Source organism: Sapajus apella, unplaced genomic scaffold (genome assembly GCF_009761245.1).
Source record: "Sapajus apella isolate SASKATOON/1434 unplaced genomic scaffold, GSC_monkey_1.0 scaffold124, whole genome shotgun sequence".
Classification (NCBI taxonomy): domain Eukaryota; kingdom Metazoa; phylum Chordata; class Mammalia; order Primates; family Cebidae; genus Sapajus; species Sapajus apella.
In genome coordinates this window covers 4,573,659-4,600,229 of record NW_022437064.1, presented here as the reverse complement: position 1 = coordinate 4,600,229, position 26,571 = coordinate 4,573,659, and the positions used below count along the sequence as shown (strand labels likewise).

At 39.7% G+C, this 26,571-nt stretch overlaps 1 protein-coding gene across 3 annotated transcripts in view; it reads right to left on the bottom strand.

The window, feature by feature from the left end:
• The window catches only part of TSPAN5 (tetraspanin 5), a 185,774-nt gene that overhangs the window by 68,995 nt on the left and 90,208 nt on the right, over positions 1-26,571 (bottom strand). The window contains exon 1 of one of the 3 annotated variants that reach the window (XM_032261568.1): positions 14,848-15,385. The exons of the other annotated variants lie outside the window; for them this stretch is intronic. Within the exon in view, the coding sequence (XP_032117459.1) occupies positions 14,848-14,850 (3 nt within the window). The 5' untranslated portion in view covers positions 14,851-15,385. Of the gene's footprint in view, positions 1-14,847; positions 15,386-26,571 lie in introns of those variants that run through there. 3 annotated transcript variants of the gene reach the window in all.

Genomic DNA, 26,571 nt, shown 5'->3' with positions numbered 1-26,571 from the left:
AACTTTTGTGGATTAAGGATCTCCTTTGAGCATCTAATGAAAGCTACAGATCCTTTCTCAAGAAGAATGCACAAAGAGGCCGGGCATGGTGGCTTATGTCTGTAATCCCAATACTTTGGGAAGCCAAGGCGGGCAGATCACTTGAGTCCAGGAGTTTGAGACCAGCCTGGTCAACATGGTGAAACCCCATCTCTACTAAAAATAGAAAAATTTGTTCGGTGGGATGGTGGGTGTCTGTAATCTCAGCTACTCGGGAGGCTGAGGCAGGAGAATTGCTTGAACCCCAGAGGTGGAGGTTGCAGTGAGCTGAGAGCTGAGATTGCGCCACTGCACTCCAGTCTGGGTGACACAGTGAGAGTTCGTCTCAAACAAAAAAGAAAAAAAATGCACAAAAGTGTGCAATGTGCATACACGCACAATTTTGCTAGGATTTTAGGGGTGCAGAGATGCCCAGAAACTCTCCCACGGTCTCTTAGAAAGCATATGAATCCACAGGTAAGATCCTCAGTTCTAGTCTATATCACCTTTCCTAGTGCTGAATACATTGACAAAAAAAATCTTCCACTTATAAAGTGTTTCTCTCAAACACCTAATGAAAAACAAAACAAGCAAACAAACAAAACAATGATGTTAACATTTCCCACTTATCTTTATTGTACTTCAGAAATGAACAATCAAGTGTCTAGGGTCCCATTATTTGCTTAGCGCTAAGAGGAATACAAAAAAAAATCAGTCCCTCATCACAACAAAACTGTTGTGATGAAGCAATATTGGAGAAAAGAGATCCATACCTAGTTATATGCTAAATTATATGGTACCAGCTAATGGCATAGTGGGAATTTTGTTTTTAATTTTTAAAATTAAAAAAATATATGCAGGGGTTCAAGTGTAGTTTTCTTGCATGCATATATTGTCTAGTGGTAAAGTCTGGGCTTTTAATGTAACCATCACCCAAACAGTAAACCCAAGACATAACTTTTCAACCCTTACCTCCCCCCCATCCTCCCACCATTTTTAGTCTTCAATGTCCATTATTTTATTCTGTCTGTCCATGTGTACCCATCATTTAGCCCCCATTTATAAGTCAGAACATATGGCATTTGCCTTTCTGAGTTATTTTACTGAGGATAAAGGCCTCCGGTTCTATCCATGTTGCTGCAAAAGACAAGATTGCCTTCCTTTTTATGGCTATATAGTATTCCAAGAGGTGTGTGTGTGTGTGTGTGTGTGTGTGTGTGTGTATCAGTATCACTAATCATCAGAGAAAGGCAAATTAAAACCACAATGAGATACCTTCTCACACCAGTCAGAATGGTTGTTATTCAAAAGACTAAAACAACAGATGTTGGTGAGCATGTGGGAAAAATATATATACATATAAAATATATATTATGTATATATATAAAAATCTGTGGGATATATACATATACATATTTTTTTCTTTATTCAGTGATCCTCCACTGATGGACACTTAGATTGATTTCGTATCTTTGCAATTCTGAACAGTGCTGTGGTGAACATACGCCTTGGGGTGTTTTTAAACATAATAATTCCTTTTCCTTTGGTTAGATACCGGAAGTGGGACTGCTATTTTTAGTTCTTTGAGAAATCTCCACATCATTTTCCACAGAGGCTGTACTAACGTATATTCCCACCAACAGTATATAAGCATTCCCTTTTCTCCACATGCTCATTGTGGTTTTAATTTGCATTTCTCTGATGATTAGAGATGTTGAGTATTTTTTTCATGTTTGTTGGCCACTTGTACATCTTCTTTTGAAAAATGTGTGTTCATGTTTTTTGCTTACTTTTTAATGGGGTTATTTCAGGATTTTTTTCCTTGCTGAATTGAGTTTCTTGCATATTCTGGATGCCAGCCCTTTGTTGAACACATAGTTTGGGAATATTTTTTCCCTCGTTCTGTAGGTTGTCTGTTTACTCTCCTGATTTTTTCTTTTGCTATGCAGAATCTTTTAAATTTAAGTGTCATTTCTCCATTATTGTTTTCATTGTGTTTGTTTTTGAGAACTTGGTCATAAATTCTTTGCCTGGGCCAATGTTAAGAACAGTTTTTCCTAGGTTTTCTTCTAGTATTCTTATAGTTTCATTCTTCTATTTAGGTATTTCATCTATCTCTAGTTAATTTTTGTATATGATTAAGAGGTATGAGTTCAGTTTCATTCTTCTACAACATATATTCAATTTTCCCAGCATCATTTATTAAATAAGGTGTTATTTCCCCATTTCCCCAGTGTACATTATTGTTGAATTTGTTGAAAATCAGCTGTAGGTGTCTGGCTTAATTTTTTGCTTCTCTATTCTATTCCACTGATCTATGTGTCTATTTTTATACCAGTACAATGTTGTTTTGGTTACTACAGCTTTGTAGTATAATTTGAAGTCAGGTAACGTGATGCCTCTAGATTTGTTGTTTTTGCTTAGGATTGCTTTGGCTATTCTGGCTTTTTTGCTTCCATATGAATTTTAGGGTTGTGTTTTTTAATTCTGTGAAAAATAATGTTGGCACGTTTGACAGGGATTGAATCAAATCTGTGGATTGCTCTGGGGAGATGGTCATTTTAACAATGTTGATTCTTCTAACCCATAAGCATGGGATATTCTTCCATTTGTTTGTTTTGTCTATGATTACTTTCATCAGTGTTTTGTAGTTCACCTCCTTGGTTAAGTATATTCCCAGCTGGGTTTGTTTCTTTGTTTTTTTTGGTAGCTATTGTAAATGGGGTTGACTTCTTGATTTGTTCCTTGGCTAGATCATTACTGGTGTACAGAAATGCTACAGATTTCTGTATGTTAATTTAGTATCCTGAAACCTTACTGAAGAGATTTACCAAATCTAAGAGTTTTTTGGTGAAATCTTTACGGTTTTCTAGACAAAGATTATGTCATCAGTGAACAGGGATAATTTGACTTTCTCCTTTCCAATTTGGATGCCTTTTATTATTCTCTTTTGCCTGATTGCTCTGGTGAGAACATCCAGCGCCATGTTGAATAAGAGTCATGAAAGTGGGCATGCTTCTATTGTTCCAGTTCTTAAGGGGAATGCTTTCAATTTTTTCCTGTTAAGTATGATATTGACTGTAGGTTTGTCATATACGGCCTTTATTATGTTGAGTTATATTCCTTCTATGTCTAGTATGTTGAGGATTTTTATCATGAAGAGATGCTGAATTTTACTGAATGCTTTTTCTGCATCTATTGAGATGATCATATAGTTTTTGTCTTTAATTCTGTCATACGATGTATCACAGTTCTTGGTTTGCACGTGTTAAATCATCCTTGTGTCCTTGGGATAAATCCCACCTGACCATGGTGTATTATCTTTTTGATGTGCTTCTGGGTTCAATGTGTTAGTATTTTGTTGAGAATTTTTACATATATTTTCATCAGGGATACTGGTCTCTAGTTTTCTTTTTTTGTTGTATCCTTGTCTGGTTTTGCTATTAGGGTGATACAAGCCTAGCAGAATGAGCTGGGGAGGATCCTCTCCTCGATTTTTTTGGAATAGTTTCAGGAAGATTGGTATTAGCTCTTTGTATATTTTTTCTTTTTTGTTTTGTTTTGTGGGACAAAGTCTCACTCTGTCGCCCAGGCTGGAGTGCAGTGGCACGATCTCAGCTCACTGCAACCTCCACCTCTTGGGTTCAAGCGATTATCTTGTCTCAGCCTCTTGAGTAGCTGGGACTACAGGCGTGTGCCACCATGCCTGACTAATTTTTGTTTTTAGTAGAGAAGGGGTTTCACTGTGTTAGCCAGGATGGTCTCAATCTCCTGACCTTGTGATCCACCCACCTTGGCCTCCCAAAGTGCTGGGATTACAGGTGTGAACCACTGAGCCCGGCCTTCTTTGTATGTTTGACAGAATTTAGCTGTGATTCCATCTGGTCCTAAGCCTTTTTTGTTGGGAGATTTTTATTACTGATTCAATTTCACTAGTCATTATTGGTCTGTGCAGGGTTTTTGTTGCTTCATTCTCTGCAGCTTGTGTTCCCAGGAGTTTATCCATTTCTTCTAGCTTGTCTAGTTTGTGAGCATATAGTTGTTAATAATCGTCTCTGATGATGATCTTTTGTATTTCCATGATCAGTTGTAGTGTCTTTTTCATTTCTGATTGTGTTTATTTGCATCTTCTCTCTTCTTGGTTAGTCTAGCTAGTGGTTTATCAATTTTGTTTAACTTTTCAAAAAACCAACTTTTCATTTCACTCATCCTTTGTATTGTTTTTTGGTAGTTATTTCATGTAGTTATGCTCTGATCTTTGTCACTTATTATCTTGTGAAGTTTGGGTTTGGTTTGTTCTTATTTTTCTAGTTCCTTCATGTGTGATGTCAGGTAACTTGTGATCTGCTTTTTTGATGTAGGCATTTAGTGCTATAAACTTCCCTCTTAGCACTGCTTTTGCAGTATCTCATAGGTTTTGGTCTGCTGTATTTTCATTTTCATTCCAGGAATTATGCTTCATTCTTCATTGACTTTTTATGGAACACCCAAGAGGCTTTCCTGTGTGCTTGGAGCCTGCCTCCCTTTTCCCCTTTTCAACACCTTGGTCTTTCTTTGGGCAACACGTTGGTGCTCTAGAGTCAGAAGGTATGACTGTGACCCAATCCTGGAAATCACAGCATTCCACCTATCTCACAGTAACAATTGGTTTGGGAATAGTATTGCTTAAGGCCTGTCCAGTGAGACTCAATCCTGGGATTTCTGTTCAAGAATTTTGAAAGAGAGATTCATTTGCTAGAGTTATTAAACTGATGGGAAAGACAACAGAAGCTGCTAATGGCCACCTTAAAGCCACATTGGGATATCCTAAGAATGAAGCCAGTCCAAGAGAAAGCAAAGTCAAGAAATGGACAGATCCCTATGACATGGTTTGATCACTGGATATGTTGTTAGGTATATAAAGCTAATAACCTTGATTTCACAGAGTGCATGACTACCCACAGTAAGTTCAGGATTCTGTGCTTCTCCAACTCTTCTCTATAACTAGTTTATCTCTCAAAGAGTATCTGGAATTTAAGTTGCCGTGTAACAAGAAAGATTTAAAATGATGAATGGCCCCATTTACTGTTAATTTTCTTGACACCTCTATAATGCTAGCCAACAATGGTCTTTAATTAAAGTCACACATTTTCAACATTTTATATGTATTTAAGTTAAAAGCATTTTTGTGAGCTAACATCTTAAAATGGAAGTTAGCAAAAGATATTGTTAGATAACACCAGTATGAAATTACCTGATTTGCTGTCTAAAAGTATTGGAGTAAATTAAGCAAAAGCTGAAACAAGAAGACAGCACTTTAGCATCCACCTAAATCTCCAAGAGGAAGGAAAACTAAAGGTCAACGCTAAAACGCTAAATCTTAAAGGAAGTGAAAACAACACATTAGATATTAGACAGTTTAAAAACTACTGTCTCTAGGTGGTAGTATTACAGAAAACGAGAAACAGAAAAAGTCATATGCATTTCCCAAATTGTCTATCTTAATTGTGTTACCTTGATGATGGGGAAAAATGGGATTTTAAAAATAAAAGACAAGGTAATAATACATAAATTGAAGATACTGATACATTTCTCCATTAAAACTTCATAAGAATGGACTTCCTCACATGAAAAATTGTTCATAGGCCTTTACTGAAAGAACTTCTAAATGGTGAGGTGTGCATTTACGTGTTCTCAGAATGTTTCTTAAGATCACCAGATCAAAAGACCACAATGACCAACTACCAGCTTGGGCAAGACCATGAGAAACCAAACTTCAGATTTCAGCTAACTGTCCCCTGGAAACCTCCCAAAGAAAATGTCAAAAGCAGCTGGGCGCAGTGGCTTACATCTGCAATCCCAGCACTTTGGGAGGCTGAGGCAGGCAGATCACTTCAGATCAGGAGTTCGAGACCAGCCCTGCCAACATAGGGAAACCCTGTCTCTACTAAAAATACAAAAATTAGCTGGGTGTGACGGCAGGAGCCTGTAATCTCAGCTACTCAGGAGGCTGAGGCAGGAGAATTGCTTGAACCCGGGAGGCAGAGGTTGCAGTGAGCGGAGATCGTGCCAACTGCACTCCAGCCTGGGCGACACAGTGAGACTCTATCTCAAAAAAAAAAAAAAATGTCAAAAGCATTCTTGGTGAGGTGTTAAATCTTAATAAGGTCTTGCAATCAAGTTTTTCTCAATGCACAACTTCAATTACATTTTATACTTGATCCTTTCAACAATAAAATGTTCCTATTATTATAAAAAGAAATATGTTGTTCCAATTGCTCAAAACAATATAAGATATCTGGTTACACAGCTGCCTCTTAACTTTCTAGCAGTGTTTTTAAAAATAGGAAACTGTTTGAAAACATGAACCTACTGATTCCAAAACCCTGCAATGATTTAGTGAAGCTCAGTGTCTCCTACTTTGTTCACAGCATGAACCATGATGGAGAAAGCTTATTAAAAAGTTCTCATTTCACATTATAAATCCATAATCTAACACACTAATCATACTCATTCAATTGTCGCACAACCATAAATGCCATTGTACACAATCATCATTAAAATTCACTGTGGAATAATAACTTTTAAAAATCTCATCTTGAACACAAAGCTATTTGAAATTACCATATTATCTTTAATTTATTTCTAGCTTAAATTTGGTTAAATGCCTCTGCAGGCTTTTTAATATAAGAATCTAAATATACTGAAGAAACAAACCCTAAAATATTCCATTACCACAGAAAACATAAACTGTTAATACATGCATAAATTCTAAATGAAAACAGAAGTTTCAGCTTAGACCTGAAGGCCAGATCCACAAATATTATAAGAACCTTCTGAAAGGACAAGCTTTGTTTTCTAAGGGAGAGAGTATGTGTCAAACGAACTTGGAAAACAAATTTGTATGCTATTTACCAAATAATTCCATGTATAATGCATGTTTGGGGTGGAGGTTGGGGTGAGAAAGTGACCTGAGTATAAAAATCCCACAGAAAGATACTCTGCATGGAGCTGGAAGTGTTTGGCCTTGGAGGGTAACAGGGGAAATAGCCTGAGAACACCCGAAATTTTCCTAAAGCAAGGCCCTGAAGTGTTAATGGATCATACATACAAGAAAGTTAACAACACGGTGACTAGCATTTCCAGCAGCCCCAAACAGTCCTCCCAATGGTAGTGGACATGTCCACCTTCATGATCTGGGTGCTGGTTACAGAGTTTCTTCAGTTTGTGAAAATCTGTTAGTATGCACACTTTTCTGAAGGCATACAGTACTTCATAACCCCTAAGAGTCTCTGTGCTCTCCTTCCTACCACCTCTCCAATTTTACCTCATGCCCCTCTCTCTAGTCACACGGGCCTACTTTCTATTCCTTGACTATATCAAGTAATTTTTCACTCAATCTTCCTGCTAGTTGTATATCTTCCTTCTCTCCTTTATGAAGATGGGTTACTCTTATTCCTAAGGGTTCATTTCAGAAGATAACTCAGTAAAGTCTTCTCTGGTCACCTTGATGAATTTATTCCCTCCTCATATTACTAACCACACTTCCTGAAATTATCCCTTCTAATTATATCTGTAATTGTTTTTCAGCTGTCTCCTCTAGCAGGCTATACGCATCATGAGAATGGAGACCATGTTCATCTTACCCACCTGTGTTTTCCAGCACAGTTCCTTGAACATAGTAGGTATTCAAAACGTATGAATGATATTTCCCAACCCCCAAAATTTTCAGGTATTATGCTAAAAGGGTAAATGTAGAAATAAGTAAATACATAATTAAAAATTAGCTTGAATACAAATTTCCAGACCGCTTTCTTGTGTCTTGCTTAACCCAAAACCAGCGGTAGCAGCTTCACAGCACTGATGACAACACAATAAACGAACAGCTCCTCAAGTAATCTGACCTACCCTGTTAAACAAAAAGATCAACCAAAAGCATTAGGATATCCTTAGCAAAAGTGAAGCGGTATACCAATTGATTCTTTTCTTCTCCCTGCAAAAAGACTGGAAAATCTCTCCACACACATGCAAGCAAACACACACACACACACACACACACACACACACACACACACACACACACCCCGGCAGGAATGGTTCTCCAGCACTGAACTGGCATCGCCACCTACTACCAACCCACTGGGACTTCACAATCCTTACATGCTGTCTTGGTCCCAGATGCAGAGACATTTTATGCCAAACTTGTGGGTGGGAAAGTCAATGCCATCCTTCCTGTAGAAGGATACACAGATGATATACAACTTGAGGATGATCTGTGCCTTCCTGTCTCAGGAAGCTCCCAGAGCCTCCCCAACTGCATCTGATTCACCATGTGGTGGGTTTCAAACTTGCTCTGATGCTAAAGCACTGGGAAGTAGAGCTGCCCATTGAGGAAAAATATGAAATGTTGAGATACTTTGATTCTTTTTATGAACAGGAATTTTTTTTTCCCTGGCAGAAACAGCAGTATACAAACGCCATCTAAAACCACAGCTTACACTTACCTGGAACGGGAGATTATTTCAACCCTAAGAAAGAACTTAAAAACCACCATAGCCTAAACTTGAGTGTTCCCAATAAAATAAAATATTAAACTAACTGGCCATGTCTGAATTTTTCTGTTAACAGTTTTTACTACTTATTCATTCATTTTCACCAGTATTCACCAAAAGGTACGTGGTAGCAAATGCCAAACACTTAAGAAAATGTTGACAGGAGAAAAACATGACACTGAAAAAGTTTCTATTAGCCCATTTTATTTTCCCTCTGGGGAATGAGATAGGTCATTATTCATTTTTGGCAGTGGGACTGCTGGGCTGAGTCTTTTGAAGTCTAATTATTATCATTCTTTGCCAAAGATAAGGAAAATATGTAGACTTCTATATTTTGAAGAAGTTTCTAATTCTCACCAAGTTTATACTCATCGAAAGTTGAAATGATTATTTTTTAAATAAATTTGTTAAAAATTATACCAATATTTTGAAAGAGCCAAGAAGTAATTTGACCCTTAATACCATATCATATTATAATGTGCATAAATGTTAAACACGAAGTAGTTTAAACATTGACTAAACAGGAAACCTTGAATCAAATGCTCCTACTGAGAGTGACAAAGTCAAAGGCAATTATGAGACACCAAAAGATGTCTTTGATAGCAACGCTTTAAAAATACATAAAGATATTAAAATAGTACATTTTATCATACTAGTATTTTTATTTTTCTAAACAGAATACACGCTCTTTAGTAACATATAACATATAAACAGGTCTGTGGTCTCCAAAAATGACACTAAACCACCCAAAGTGGAAGAAAATGCACAAACAGTATTAAATCTGAGGGCACATCTGGCACTTCTGGCGTGCTACTAAGAACACACTTGGGCAGGAATACAAACTCTACAGTCTCTGAACTAGGCTGGGCGGCTGCAATTTGGGAAGCCATTTTTTTCCCTTAGTTAGAATAAATGTCCATCAGACCACATTTGTAAGTATTCACTCAATAACGAATACAACAGTAGCCATTTTACCATCCAAGTAGTTTTTAAAATCACACACTTAGAAATACAACTAAGAATTCCAAATAATTTATGTAAATACTCTGCCTGCATTTGGGAAGGGAAAAATTCCCCATTCCTCATGCAACGGCTGTGAGTACTGACTTCCTTCCAAAGGAGGTGGACGGAGTCACTTTACAGTGGAGAATTCTGTCAGAGAGTACATCGGTCATGTGATAAAGATTATGTTGACATGATAATGCCAGTGATAAGTCCTGTTGATAGGATGTATCCCTAATATAACAAAAATGGCACTTACCCTCTGTGGTCTTCCCCTAGTCTAAACGTGAGAAAAACACTAGACAAATCTAACTGAGGAACATTCCACAAAATACCTTGAACAGTATTCCTCAAAACTGTCAAGATCATAGAAAACAAGGTCTACCAAACTGTCACAGCCAATCGGTGCTTAAGAAATCAGGAACAATGTAATGTAGTACCCTGGGTGAGATCCTGGAACAGGTAAGGACATTAGGTAAAACCTAAGGAAGTCTGAATAAGGTACAAACTTTAGTTAATAATAATATACCAATATTGGCTCATTAGTTATAACAAATGCAGTATATTAACATATGTTAATAACAGGGAAAAATGGGTGCACGGTAAGTGGAAACTGTATTATCTTTGCAACTTTTCTATAAATATAAAACTCTTCTAAAAATAAAGTTTAGGCCAGGTGCAGTGGCTCATGCCTGTAATCCCAGCACTTTGGGAGGCCAAGGTGGGCAGATCACCTGAGGTCAGGAGATCAAGACCAGCCTGGCCAACATGGTGAAACCTCTGTCTCTACCAAAAATACAAAAATTAGCTGGGTGTGGTGGCATGCACCTGTAATCCCAGCTACTCGGGAGGCTGAGGCAGGAGAATCGCTTGAAGCTGGGAGGTAGAGGTTGCGGTGAGACAAGATCGCGCCACTGCACTCCAGCCTGGGTAACAAGAGTGAAACTCTGTCTCAAAATAAGTAAGTAAATAAATAAATAAAAATTAAGTTTGATGTTTCTGTTTCTATACAGACAAAGTAAAAATGTATCAGTGAAAGTTCCGTCACCTTCCACCTTTAAAATTTATTTTCATAGTTGTTCAGATGGTGGTGGTTCCAGGCAGAATTAAAAGAGTCTAACAAAGTGAACCAAAAAAGGTAGCTTCAGAGGAGCCCATTCGCATCTACTCCTGGATGGTAGACACACCTGGCTGCGATGACTTGAGCATACCCTGGGCATGACTCTGGGTGGCAGACGCATCTGAATGTGTCTTCACAATTCCGAACTAAGGAATCCAGGAGTAGCAAACCTGATTCCATAGATAAGGAGGTTGATTCCCTTATCTGTTAGGAACATCTGAACCCCCATTCCGTCCTGTGGAACGTGAGCCACACAGCGAAGGGAGGCCTTTTGTTTTGCGTTGAATTAAGGTTGCCAGATGGAGGTTGTTAAGTGAAAATGCTACATAAACTGCATGCCTTCTTCAAGCATTTGCAGTTCTTCTGCCCAGCCAACCACCACTGGGCCCTCTCCCCTGTATGTAAGCTCCCAATAAAACCTCATGTCTTGGCTGAGCACAAGGGCTCACGCCCATAATTCCAGCACTTTGGGAGGCCAAGGTGGGTGGATCACTTGAGGCCAGGAGTTTGAGCCCAGCCTGGACAACATGGCAAACCCCAGCTCTAAGAAAAATACAAAAATTAGCTGGGTATGGTGGTGCATGCCTGTAGTCCCAGCTACTCAGGAGGCTGAGGCAGGAGAATCACTCGAATCTGGGAGGCGGAGGTTGCAGTGAGCCAAGATTGCACCACTGCACTCTAGCCTGGGTGACAAAGCGAGACGCTGTCTCAAAAAACAAACAAACAAACAAACCAAAACCAAAACCAACCAAACAAAAAACCACCCCATGTCTTGTTCGCTGGCTTTGGGTTTCTTCTTCAGCCTCTTGAACCTGGCACCATCCAGTTTCACAGGAATTAACAGGAGTTAGGCAGAACAACTCCCCACTTAGGGTAGCTCTTACACTGTTAAATTTGATCACTATCACCTTATTAATCGTACAATTTAAATGCAGGTACCCTCTGAAAACTCCACAGAGTCTTTTCTGTGGGCTGCCAGTTCCCCAGAGCTATGATGAGGAAGCGAGAAGACTGCTGGTGCGGCGGGGGGGGCAAGCTCTGTGGTCACGGCCTCTCCACAAGCTTTGTAAAATCAGATAAGACAGATTCCTCTAACGATGAGCATCTCAGGATTTTTAATACAAATGTACAGTGAAGAGGATATTTTGCAACATTATCTAAATCCCCTGACCACAAAACATTTTTGGGGTGGGGCAAGGTGGGAAACCTCTCCAGGGACTAGTTTTCATGAAAGAGTTTCGGGGACTAGTTTTCATGAAAGAGTTTCGGGAAACACAGCTCTAACGCAATGGTCAAGTACCCAGAGGCAGGGAAGGTGCCTGCTCCTCTAAAAAGCTACCTGGGCAACCCACTCTTCCTCCAACACCCAGAACTGTGCAGGGTTATCGGCTTCCATGGCACTATCAGCACCACAGTGGTCACCACTATGTATTATTTTCAGTTACTGACACATGAAGCAGATGGATTTCCATCTCCCGTTTCTACTTTTCTCTAAACATAAAATTAAAAAGGTGGTGGTGGTGGGTTATAACCTACGCTTTCATCTGACAGAAGAGAGGCTTGTAGGTTAGATTATAATATATTTTCTCATTGCTATGCCCCTCCTACAGCTATGTTTGCTGACTTTAATTTGGAATGAGGAGATATGTTGGGGATATTTCTTTAGAAAGTGTGGATCCTGACAATCACCACATATAACAGAAACCTTCAGTGAACTCCCAAGATCTACAGTTCCATTCTAGGCTGATCCTCTGATGACTTAACCAGAACACTTAAACACATGTAAACAAGTAGACATTATAAAATAAAATTTTCTACTTAAATTTATCCACTCTTCTTTAATTTTTCACTAAACAATTATTTTACTTTAAAAACTCAAAGCTGTGAGGTATACATAGCCCATATTAACTAGATTTAATTTAATAAATGTTAAGAAGAATCATCCCCTTTCCCAGCAGTTCTAGCCATACTTAAACCATAGTTACACTGTAATATGTCAGTCATGGGATATGGCTGAAGAAGTGAGGATTTTATTTAACCAAAACGTTTCAGCTGGCTTACTCCCTGAATAGAGCACAGAGACCTACCTCAGAATCCTCTTTTAGGTTGGGGATATTTTATTAATCACTCAAATACTTGCTTTAAAACAAAGCAATTGAAAGAAGGTGAACGAAAATAAAAGGTATGTGTGTCTAAGAGAACTGAGAATAAAAATATAAAGGAAAAATAAAATTTTTCTCTAAAATTTCACACTACCGTAGTAGAATATTATCATCTTTAAAAAGCCATTGGAAAATTAAAAGCATTTCCAATGCTACTGAAATGAAGGCTAGAAAACAAGAAAACTAAAACCAAAAAGTGAGGCTTGAAAAGGTAATTTTTAAAGAAACCAGCCATTAATCCTAAATCTCACAGTGTCCCTCTGGATCTCAATCTGCTGGCTCAGTAAATCCATACTGAATTCAGAACGGAGACTATTAAGCAAAAGTTTTTAAAGTTGCAGAGAAGGGAGGGTAAATGGCTTGTGCATCACTGCTAGCTAATATCCACGGCTTCTCTGGGGACTTTAATGTGGTGGAACTTGAGAGATCTGTTTGCCAATCGATGGTCTGCTTTTGAGGCTCTTCATTAGCATATGTAGATTTCCAAAGTACCCTGAAAGCTTTCTATTACCTCAGCACTCCAAAGGCAGTATCTAAATGTTGATACTTAGCTTCAGCTTTTTCCAGTTTCTACTTCAGCCTTCCACATTCCTGATCACCTGTTCACCTTTAGCAAGCCTCAGAGCAGAGTCGAGTTGCTTGAAACCCATATGGGCAAGCTGACCTGACTGTGGATAGGCCAGAGTCTAACTGAGGGACAGCAAGGTTTTCAGATGGTCTTTAGACAACAAATTGAAAGCAGTAATTTCTTTTCTTTGGCAGCAGGACATAACCTGTGAATGTTTTCTCATTTACTCTCCCAGCAGTCTATGGTGCAGGTCCTCTAAATGCCCCCACTTAAATAACAAAGACATGGAATAAGCAAGAAGAAATAACTCCCTCCAGAGTGGCAGAGCCAAATCCTAACCCGTGCCTCTTAGCCTAAAACCTGTACTCTCTCTGGCTTGCGTGTTCCCTTCCATGAATATAAGGCAGTAAAACACAGTGGGAAACAGCCCTTCAAGAATTCAAACAGTATGGGAAAAGCCAGTAAGACAATTTCCCTCCCATGTTTTCTACAGCAAAAAGGCATCACTATTCCGGTAAAAATTTCCATCAGGCTAGGATCTTCCTTTCTAGTCTTTCAAATTTGAAAATCATAAAAAATATCTTTAAACACAATGCAAATGGCTAAACATGACTGGATAATCAACATGAATACTACTGGCATAACAGGCTAATGGGGTGATATTATGAGGGGGGACATTGATATCATTTATCTCTGTCCTTTTGCAGAAAGGAAGGAAAATTTATAAATCTGAGTAAGAAGAGGATAATGAAGAAATTGGTAAGTAGGAGTTCACAAGAGGGTTTAAGCCTTCCTATGTGCTAAAATATTACATAAACACTCTATTTTCTTGAACACTATTTTAAGGCAACTTTTTTTTACTATCATTAGTTACTGATTTCCCTTGAATTATTTTAATAATCACTATTGGGGATACTCGACAACATAAGTAGGCTCCAAAAGCTTTTCTACATTTGCAAAAACCGTAACCACAGACAAACCATAGCTACACTTTTTAGCCCCGGTATCTTCATCAGAATCTGAACATCCAGGTGCTCCTCAAGGCTTAATTTTCACAATTGGTAAAAAGCAGAAATTTGCGTCAACCAGCTGTTACAGCCCACAGAAAACCAGCAAGCACTTTTAGTTATTTTTCCTTAGTGTAGAATAAATTGACTGGCTGTATTGAGCTGTTTCTGTGTTTCCCTCTCCAGAGATGTCACTTCCCTGAAGAATTTCCACCAACATATAAACAACCAATCCTTTCAAACAACAGACATTCTCTTAAAATTAATTCTTATCATTTTCTAATCCCCAACATCTTAAAGTGGAAAATGCAGTTTTTCTAAGCAGAAGCATATTTCTATTTGTCCCCAAGTAGATTCTGAATTCCAATCAGATTTAGTCCAAATGCCACTTAATGACTTTGTGTTCCAACCCAGATAACAGGACAAGCTGCTAACTTACCATTTGGTGACAAATACCTCTTTCTTCAAGTTTCTCCCCAATGGTGTTATTATTAGCAATGAAGCGTGACTTATAAGCAGCCTTTTTCAAAAGCTAAAGCAGAGCAGGGTAAATTTCCATCCCTCATGTTTTCCCCGTTTATCTGTAAAATGTTTCACTTAGATTATGATTTCCAAAACTTTAATATATTTACTACAGGAAGATTTTCTAAATAAGCTGTTAATTAGTCTGTTCATTCCACAAACACATATTTAATTGCTTCTAAATGGTAAGCACAGAGAAATACAATTGGATGAGATTGAAGAGACTAATATATCTTCCATCAGGTGAGGCAGGGGGCGTGCCAACCTTGTTCAGGATCTGCCTCCAAGCCTGCTTAGCATGAGGCTATGCTCAGCAAATATTCACTGAAATGTGAATGACAAAGCTCTGCCTTCAAGATGTTGATAATCCTTGAAGAAAAGTGACAGGCACTATTCTAGATTCTGTAGAGCTATGAGCAAAACAAATAATGTGCCACAGTGACACTTATATTCCCATATAGGGGAGCACAATAAACTAAACTATATATATAATATAATGTATGACAGAGGCTCTAAAGAAAAAAAAGGCAATGCAAGAGGATGGGGAGCCTTTCCAGACTGAGTGGTCTTACACTTGGAAGAAGTTTCAGATGAGCCGAGATTTAAATGAAGTTGAGTGGCAAATGTTGCAAACATTCTAGATAAAAGTGTTCTAAGCAGAAGGAACTAATTAATATGCAGGCAAGTAACAATAACACAGTTTGCAGCTAGTATAGTGAGGCATGTGGCTGAGTTTGGTAGCTGTCTACCTACCAAAATTCAATTTTTCCTTTCTGGCCATCCAGCCAGACCACATGTCTCAGCTGCCCTTGTAGTTTGGGTGGCTCTGTAACTTGTCTTTACCAATAGACTGTGAGAGAAGTTGTACGTGTCATTTTGGAGGCAAGGGTTTTAAGAAGCAAATATGTCTGCTCCATGCTTTCTTTTTTACCCTTTTACATAAAATGGAACACAATGGGGTTGGCAGAGCCACAACGTGGAAGGGGCCTGGGTCTATACATCACTGCCAAAGAACAGCCATCTAGGCCAGGTGCAGTGTTGTACGCCTGTAATCCCAGCACTTTGGGAGGCCAAGGAGGTGAAACACCTGAGATTGGGAGTTCGAGACCAGCCTGACCAACATGAAGAAACTCTGTCGCCATTAAAAATACAAAATTAGCCGGGTGTGGTGGAGAATGACTGTAATCCCAGCTACTCGGGAAGCTGAGGCAGGAGAATCGCTTGAACCTGGAAGGCAGAGGTTGCGGTGAGCTGGGATTGTGCCATCGCACTCAGCCTGGGGAACAAGGGTGAAACTCCATCTTGGAAAAAAAAAAAAAAAAAGGACAGCCAAGTGAGGGGGCACCAAAATGGCCGAGAGAAGCCAGCCCCTGAATGCAGCTCCCAGCAGATGCGATGCAGAGGGCTAGAGGACTTCATGATTCCAAACAAGATGCTGGGTTCGTTTCTGTGGGACTGATAGGGCTCTGAAAATAGGCCCAGGGAAGCAGCCACAGGGCGAGAGCCACCCAGGGGGGCAAATCAAGATGAGTGGGGTGTTCCCACCTGAAACATGCAGCCGTCTTGGAGGGTCGGAGGATTTAACCCCCATGGTGCTCCGATTCAGATTCTGTGCTTACCTCATCCGTCTTGCAACCCACGGTCCACAAGAGCCCTGCCAGACATGTGTAGTCAATGCAAATCTGAGCAGCAGCTAGTGCCGGACACAGCAAGTTGTCACAGGGACCTGGGTGGGAGTTTGGACTAACGCCAGCAGGACAGACTGTCCCACAGAGGGAAGCAGAGTTGAAAGTAGGGAAACAGACCATGAGGCCTGGCAGGCGCCACCTCCACAGAACTCAAATGGAAGCCCTCACTAGAGAGCCTGTCAGCAAACACACCAGCTTGACCCCAACCAGGAAGATCCAGCTGGGGAAGGAGAAGATCAAGGCGGGGCCCATGTCAGCTGGAAACAAACTCCAGGGAAGGAATACCCACCCAACAACCTCACTGAACCTGAGAGAGCCCTGTAACACCCTCTACAGGCCAAAAAAGATACAGCTCCAACATCAATAGAAAAAAAAGTCCACTCAGAGACTCCTCCTGAAATCACCAACTTCAAAGATTAAAGGGAGATAAATCCACAAAGATGGGAAAAAAACAGTGCAAAAAAGGATGAAACCACCAAAGAGCAGAATACTTCTCCTCCCAGAGATCACAACTCCTCACCGTCAAGGGAACAAAAAAAGGGAGAGAATGAATCTGACAAACTGACAGAAGCAGGCTTCAGAAGGTGGATAATAACTAACTTCTTTGAGTTAAAAGACCATGTTCTAACCCAGTGCAAAGAAACTAAGAACCTTGAAAAAAGGTTAGATGAAATGCTAACTAGAATAACCAGCTTAGAGAAGAATATAACAGACTTGATGGAGCTGAAAAACACAGCATGAGAACTTTGCAAGGCATGCACAAGTTCCAACAGCCAAATCAACAAAGCAGTAGAAAGGATATCAGAGATAGAAGATCAAATCAATGAAATAAAATGAGAAGGCAAGATTAGAGTAAAAAAAAAAAGAACAAAGCCTCCAAGAACTATGGGATTATGTGAAAAGACCTAATCTATGCTTGATCAACATAACTGAATGTGACAGGGAGAATGAATCCAGGCTGGAAAACACTCTTCAGGATATTATCCGAGAGAACTTTCCCAACCTAACAATGCAGGCTAATATTCAAATCCAGGAAATACAAAGAATATCACAAAGATATTCCTCAAAAAGAGCAACCCCAAGGCACATAGCTGTCAGATTCACTAGGGCTGAAATGAAGGAAAAAATCCTAAGGGCAGCCAGAGAGAAAGGTCAAGTAACCCACAAAGGAAAGACCATCAGACTCACAGCGGATCTCTCAGGAGAAACTCTGCAACCTGGAAGGGAGTGGGGGCCAATATTCAACATCCTTAAAGAAAACTTTCAACTCAGAATTTCATATCCAGCCAAACTAAGCTTCATAAGTGAAGGAGAAATAAAATCCTTTATGGACAAGCAATTGCTGAGAGATTTCGTTACTATAAGACCTGACTTACAAGAGCTACTGAACAAAGTAGTGAACAGGGAAAGGAACAACCAGTACCGGCCATGGCAAAAACATACCAAATGGTAAAGAACAATGACACAATGAAGAAGCCATGTCAACTAACAGGCAGACCAACCAGCCAGTAACAAAATGGCAGGATCAAATTCAAATACAGCAATATTAACAGTGAATGTAAATGTCCTAAACGCCCCAATCAAAAGACACAGACTGGCAAACTGGATAAAAAGTCAAGACCCATCAGTGTGCTGTATTCAGGAAACCCATCTCACATGCAAAGACTCACAAAGGATCAAAATAAAGGGATGGAAGAAGATTTACCGAGCAAATGGAAAGAAAAAAAAGCAGAAGTAGCAATCCTAGTCTCTGATAATATGGACTTTAAACTAGCAAAGGTCAAAAGAGACAAAGAAGGGCATTACATAATGGTAAAAGGATCAATGAAACAAGAAGAGATAATGATCCTAAATATATATGCACCAAATACAGGAGCACCCAGATACATAAAGCAAGTTCATAAAGACCTACAAAGACACTTAGACTCTCACATAATAATAGTGGGAGACTTTACCACTCCACTGACAATACTGGACAGATCAATGAGACAGAAAGTCAACAAGGATATCCAGGACTTGAATGCAGATTTGGACCAAGCAGACCTAATAGACATTTATAGGACACTATGCCAAATCCACAGAATACACATTCTTCTCAGTACCACATTGCACTTACTCCAAAATTGACCACATAATTGGAAGTAAATTCCTCCTCAGCAAATGCAAAAGAATGGAAATCATAACAAAGTCTCTCAGACCACAGGGCAATCAAATTAGAACTGAGGATTAAGACAAGCACTCAAAACTGCACATTCAAATGGAAACTGAACAACTTGCTCCTGACTGATGAATGGATAAACAATGAAATGAAGGCAGAAATAAACATGTTCTTTGAAACCAATGAGAATGAAGACACAGTGTACCAGATCCTATGGGACACATTAAAGCAGTGTCTAGAGGGAAATTTATAGCAATAAATGCCCACATGAGAAGCAAGGAAAGATCTAAAATCAACACCCTATTGTCAAAATTGAAAGAGCTAGAGGAGCAAAATAATAATTAAAAAAAACTCAAAAGCTAGCAGAAGACAAGAAATAACTAAGATCAGAGCAGAACTGAAGGAGATAGAGACACAAAAAACCCTTCAAAAAATCAATAAATCCAGGAGCTGGTTTATTTAAAAGATCAACAAAATAGACAGACTGCTAGCCAGGTTAATAAAAAAGAAAAGAGAGAAGAATCAAATAGAGGCAATAAAAAACGATAAAGGGGAGGTCACCACTGATTCCTCGGAAATACAAACTACCATCAGAGATTACTACAAACAACTCTATGCACATAAACCAGTAAATCTGGAGGAAATGGATAAATACCTGGACACTCACACACTCCCAAGTCTAAGCCGGGAAGAAGTTGAAACCCTCAATAGACCAGTAACAAGATCTGAAGTCGAGGCAGCAATTAATACCCCAACAACCAAAAAAAGCCCAGGTCCAGATGGGTTCACAGCTGAATTCTACCAGACATACAAAGAGGAGGTGGTACCATTCCTCTTGAAACTATTCCAAACAATCCAAAAAGAGGGAATCCTCCCTAACTCTAACTGCCTAACCCTAACTCATGGAAGAGACCAACATCACCCTGATACCAGAATCTGGCAGAGACACAACTAAAAAAGAAAACTATAGGCCAATATCCATGATGAACATGCAGGCAAAAATCTTCAATAAAACACTGGCAAACTGAATCCAACAGCACATCAAAAAGCTTATCCACCACAATAAAGTAGGCTTCATCCCGGGGATGCAAGGCTGGTTCAACATATGCAAATCTATAAATGTAATTCACCACATAAACAGAACCAAAGACAAAAACCACATGATAATCTCAGATGCAGAGAGGGCCTAACACAAAATTCAACAGCTCTTTATACTAAAAACTCTCAATAAACTAGGTATCAAATGGAACATATCTCAAAACAATAAAAGCTATTTATGACAAACCCACAGCCAATAACGTACTGAATGGGCAAAAATTAGAACCATTCCCTTTAAAAACTGGCACTAGACAAGGATGCCCTCTCTTACCACTCCTATTCAATATAGTATTGGAAGTTCTAGCCACAGCAATTAGGCAAGAAAAAGAAACAAAGGGCATTCAATTAGGAAAAGAAGTCAAATTGTCCCTATTTGCAGATGACACGATTGTATATTTAGAAGACCCCATCAACTCAGCCCAAAACCTCCTTAAGCTGATAAGCAACTTCAGCAAAGTCTCAAGATACAAAATCAATGTGCAGAAATCACAAGCGTTCCAATACACCAATAAAAGACAAACAGCCAAATCATGAGCGAACTCCCATTTACAATTGCTACAAAGAGAATAAAATATGTAGGAATACAACTAACAAAGGAGGTAAAAGATCTCTTCAAGGAGAACTACAAACCACTGATCAAGGAGATAAGAGAGGACACAAACAGATGGAAAAACATTCCATGGTCATGGTTAGGAAGAATCAATATTGTGAAAATGGCCATACTGCCCAAAGTAATTTATAGGTTCAATGCTGTCCCCATCAAGCTACCAATGACATTCTTCACAGAAGTAGAAAAAAACCACTTTAAACTTCATATGGAACCAAAAAAGAGCCTGCACAGCCAAGACAATCCTAAGCAAAAAGGACAAAGCTGGAGGCAACACGCTGCCTGACTTCAAACTGTATTACAAGGCTACAGTAATCAAAACAGCATGGTACTGGTACCAAAACAGAAATATAGACCAATGGAACAGAACATAGGCCTTGGAGGCAACACCACACATCTACAACCATCTGATCTTTGATAAACCTGACAAAAACAAGCAATGGGGAAAGGATTCCCTGTTTAATAAATGGTGTTGGGAAAACTGGCTAGCCATATGCAGGAAACTAAAACTGGACCCCTTCCTTACACCTTATACAAAAATTAACTCCAGATGGATTAAAGATTTAAACATAAGAACTAACACCATAAAAGCCCTAGAAGAAAACCTACACAAAACCATTCACGACATAGGCATAGGCAAGGACTTCATGACTAAAGCACCAAAAGCAATGGCAACAAAAGCCGAAATAGACAAATGGGACCTAATTAAACTTAAGAGCTTCTGCACAGCAAAAGAAACAATCATTAGAGTAAACCAGCAACCAACAGAATGGGCAAAAATTTTTGCAATCTACCCATCTGACAAAGGGCTAATATCCAGAATCTACAAAGAACCAAAGCAGATTTACAAGAGAAAAACAAACAAACCCATTCAAAAATGGGTGAAGGATATGAACAGGCACTTTTCAAAAGAAGACAAATATGCAGCCAACAAACATATGAAAAAATTCTCATCATTGGTCATTAGAGAAATGCAAATCAAAACCACATTGAGATAACATCTCACACCAGTCAGAATGGTGATCATTAAAAAATCTGGAGACCACAGATGCTGGAGAGGATGTGGAGAAATAGGAAAACTCTTACACAGTTGGTGGGAGTGTAAATTAGTTCAACCATTGCAGTATGGCGATTCCTCAAGGATCCAGAAATATAAATTCCATTTGACCCAGCAATCCCATTACTGGGTATATACCCAAAGGATTATAAATCATTCTATCATAAAGACACATGCACACGTGTGTTCATTGTGGTGCTGTTTATGACAGCAAAGACCTGGAACCAACCCAAATGCCCATCAATGATAGACTGGACAAAGAAAATGTGGCATATATACACCATGGAATACTATGCAGCCATAAAAAACAATGAGTTCATGTCCTTTGTAGAGATGTGGATGAACTTAGAAACCATAATTTTCAGCAAACTGACACAAGAACAGAAAACCAAACACCGCATGTTTTCACTCACAGACGGGTAATGAACAATGAGAACACTTGGGCACGGAGAAGGAAATAACACTCACAGGGATAGGTCGGGGGGTGGAGGGGAGGGACAGTAGGGGAGGGATGGGGAGGGATAACACCGGGAGAAATGCCTGACGTAGGTTCTGGGGAAGGGAGCGTTGGAGACAGCAAACCACCACGGCATGTATATACCTATGCAGCAATCCTGCAGGATGCAGGGTGTGCACATGTACCCCAGAGCCCAAATACAATTAAAAAAAAAAATAGCCATCCATTGACCAAGCAGGCAGCCACCAGGCATGAACAGAATGTTCTCTCCTATTAAACTGTGAGTTCCTTGAGGGCAAGGGTCAGATCTTTTTCCATTGTCATACCTCTAGAACCTGGTACAACTCCTGGAAAATGGTAGATACTCAGTAGTTACTGAATAAATGCTACTGAAGGCATAAAAAAAAGCAAGTTGGTCAATAAGTCATTGAGAAAAGGGAAGGGCTCAGCAAGGGTTCATGACTGCGACACTTTAAAGAATGGGGCAAGTGGCTTATAAGGGCCTGGTAGGCTGGTCCGGGTGGATATTCTTGGCAGTGGGAAGAGCATAAGAAGAAAATACATGACACATTTGAGGGACACAGATCCCAAAGTGTTTCCATGCTTGTGTGCTTTTCATTCAATAAACATTTATAAGCACCTGTTATGTGCTGAACACTACTGTGGGTGCAGGGAACACAAAGTCCAGTAAGGCCAGGCCCTGGTGAAGAGGAAGCTTGAAGCACATGGTGCAAGGAAGACATAAAAGGAGAGTGGCAGTGCTAGCGGGGGTCACTGTGCCGTCACTGTGTCCTGAAACTCCAGCAGACACTGTCCAGGCAGATCAGCAGGCCCATTCCAGCAAAGGTACGAAACAGCACGGCAGCTCACAGAACTGCAAATAGCCCAGCCCCCTCGAAAGTAAGGCTCCACGACAGCAATGACTTCGCTTTATTCACTGATGAGTCTCCAGTGCCTAGAATAGGCCCTGCATTTTGCAGATTTTGAATGCCTAGACATTTGAGGGGAGAGGTTGAGGTTATAAACAAGGCTGGAAAGGAGACATAAACTATTGCATAACAGAAGGACTTCAAAGAGCTCTGATGGGAAACAGTAAGGCCAGGTTGGTGTTTTACAAGAGCGTTCTAGCTGAACATGCTTGAAGGGGTGTGACACCTGTGCAGGAAGAGCAGGTAGGAGATGACTGCAATGGCCTGGGAGAGAGGAGATGAAAACAGAAATAATGCAACAGGAGGAGGTGGGGGGTAGACAGAAAATCACGGGATTTAAGAACTATGTGCTTGTGATACACGCGTGTATATGTATATTGCATGTGTATATAAGTATATAAAACGGGAGTCTAAATTTGAGAAAAAGTAGGCTTGGGGAAACAGTAATTCAATGTTGCACATGTTACATTTGGGATGCTTTAGAAGAAATGTCCAAAAGGTAGCTTGCATAGCCATGATGTTCCCAGAAAAGGTTTGGTCTGCAGTCAAAAACAGAACGAACAACTTTCAGGTGAAAACTAATGAGAGGGAATGAAACTGCCCAAGCACAGCCACGACTTACTGCTGTGCAAGCTGTGCACTGCACAACTCCTGGGGCTCCAGTTACCCTGGCTCACTGCAGTTTTGTACAGTTATTATGACTATATTTTGGTAGATGACTGTCATGTATCTTGAAAGAGTGGTGCCTTTTTGTAATTCATCAAAGTCATCATACAGGTGAGCAACGTGTTTGTTAAAGGCACTGCCAGAGCAAGCAGAGATGAGAGGAGGGAAAGAGAAGAAACCAAGAGAAGGCAGGTGAGGGTGAAGAGGGGCTAATCTATTTCATGTTTGCCTAGGCTTCATTTTAAAGCCAATCGATAAAAAATCTGACATCCTCTACGTTTAAGATCTCAATGATTTTATTAAGCCTTAAGCTTTCAGGGCCTTAACAGAATCTGTTAATACAGGGAATATCAGGAGCTTCCTGAAAGCAGTATTCGCCCTGCTTTCTCATGGACATCTCAATGTTCATCCTTTGGCTCACACATTTGAGGCCTCCATTTTCTTCATAAAATAATGACCACAATGATGAAAACACCTCTACGCATACACACTCACGCAGACACAGTTAACAGTTCTCTTCTGGCCTTCCACACACTTTTCAAGAATTATGAGAATGGAACAGAAACCACTTCAGGGCATTTTCAAATGGTTTTCCCAAAACTAGAAATAAGCATACGTAACTGACAGCCGTAAGGCAAAGAATGCTAGTGAGTTTCTACAGCAAGACGCGCTGTGTCACACCAGTGGTTCCAAAATGGAGGCAATTCTGTGCCTCCCCAAGAGGACATTCGATAACATCTGCAGACATCTTGGTTGTCACACAATTGGGGAGGGGTGCACTGGCATCTAGTGGGTAGAGGCTGGGGAAGTCACTAGAGGTTCTACAATATACAAGATAGCCCCCACCATAAAGAATTACCTGGCCACAACATCAACAGTGCTGAGACAGAAAATCTATGCTTAATCATAAGCCTTTCGAGGCCTAGAACCAGTAAGCACTTCTTGGCACAAAGCGGACACTAAGAAAAAATGTGTGATGAGACAAAATTATCACACTATATGAAAGAAATGGGCAACAATTTCACTTTTCTCCCCTCCTGTTATCACTGCCTTCCTGCTAGACGCCCAATCCAAAAGCCAGTAAGAGGCATGAAAGCCAGTAAGAGGCATTAGAAACCTAAATGATACATACAGTTGACATGCTCTTCTATAAACCACATCCTAGCATTTCTATCAAATTCTTACCCCAAATGAGTAAAATCTTTGGAAAGTAAAGATGTACTTTGTCCTGTGTAAAATCCATTATTTTCTAAGAATCACATGAATAACAACATATCCTCCTAAGAATACAAATAAAAACACTTCTTGATTATTGTTCTCCTACATACTAATAAATGCAATTCTGGCAGTTAATTTAGATTAATGAAGAAAGCAAACAGAATGAAGTAAAATCAGAAGCTAAATATAGGCGATCTAAGTTAATCTCACTCTGAGTCCTTTTATCCCATTACTAATTAATGCTTCCCACACCTAACCTAAATAGCCACTCAGTTGTTGCCCCCAAATTTAAATGCGGGTAAATAACTTGCACACATTTTTTAGCAGGGCATCTGATTTAACTGCTGAGGCTTAGGTCCTGACATTAAAATCAACTGTGTTTCTAATTTTTAAGGCTCTACTTTAATTTCTACTGTCACTAAATAAGAAACAAAAGCTTTTTATTTTAAAAACCCTAGACATCATGTTCCTGCTTTTACTGGAAAAGGAGACAGGATATCACCATCTCAATCCAGCACCTTTCAGCAACTGAAGCCTTTTTGTCCTCACCCTGAGTGTTGAGACAATAGCCCCCTTACACGTCACATGCCCTGGAAGTGCTACAACAGCTGAATGGGTTTTCATGGGACATAAATCACTTTCCCACTACCTGCCACTTACAAACCTGCTTCTCATGAACCTTGGATCCTGCCCAATATGGCCCGTCATGTCCTTTGTGACGGCTATGAACAAGGGGACTATTTGCATGAGCAGATAAAGGGCATTTTTCCTTTTGACACTTGGGGTTTTTTTCCCCCTTGTTCCTTGAAATTTTTTTTGCATTAAAATCACAGAAACATCCAATGTCCATGGGTCAGTTAAATTTTCAACTTATTCTTGCACGTTTCATATAACTGTTGAGCATTTTAATAGGATTCTTGAAAGCATAGTTATTTGCTCACTTCCAAATATATCTCCATATTCTTATAATTTTGCATGAGAACTTTTGAGCAACTTTTCATCCCATTTTGGGGGCCTTAAAGAACTGAGAAAGCATACCCAGTAGACCACATATTTACTGATTGACTGTTTTTCCATACACAAATTTCCTAAATTCATTTATTCCTCTTGAATCTGAATTGTTGAAAAGAATGATTCAAGATATTCTTGTGGATGTGACCACCATACAACATCTCATCCCATTGCTCTGTATTAAATTCGGACTGCTTAAAGTAGGAATTATATATACTTGTTATGGGGACCAAAAAACTGCCTGGAATTTTGTAGCTTTTATCACAAGCAGCTGAGGGGTTGTGTGGGAGTCACATAAGCAACGATCCCTGCCAAGTAGATCACAGCTGCCAATGGTCAGCCCAGGTGCCTGTGTTCCCTCCTTTTTCAGTGGCCCAGAGCGCATGCTTCACCTGCATGCCCACTCAGACAAGAACAGATGCTGCTACAACAACGTGGTCCAGTCACAACAAACGACACTTCTCCGTGAGCCATGTTACGCCAAAGCCTCTCCAGGCACAGATCATGAAGCAATTTAATACAAGCTTAGATAAAAAGCTAAGTGAACAATCTAGAAGCCAAAAGAAAACACAAGAGAAAGTTTCTTAGTTTTGGAAGAAGAAACATGCAGAGCACATGTCCACAGAAAATGAGAGGAAAGGTGAGGAGAGGCAACAGCTGTCCGCCAGGTCTATTATTTCAGGGAAACGGTGAAAATGTATTTCCCTTACTCTAACAACTGAGATTATGAGTCCTTATAATCCATGCTTATA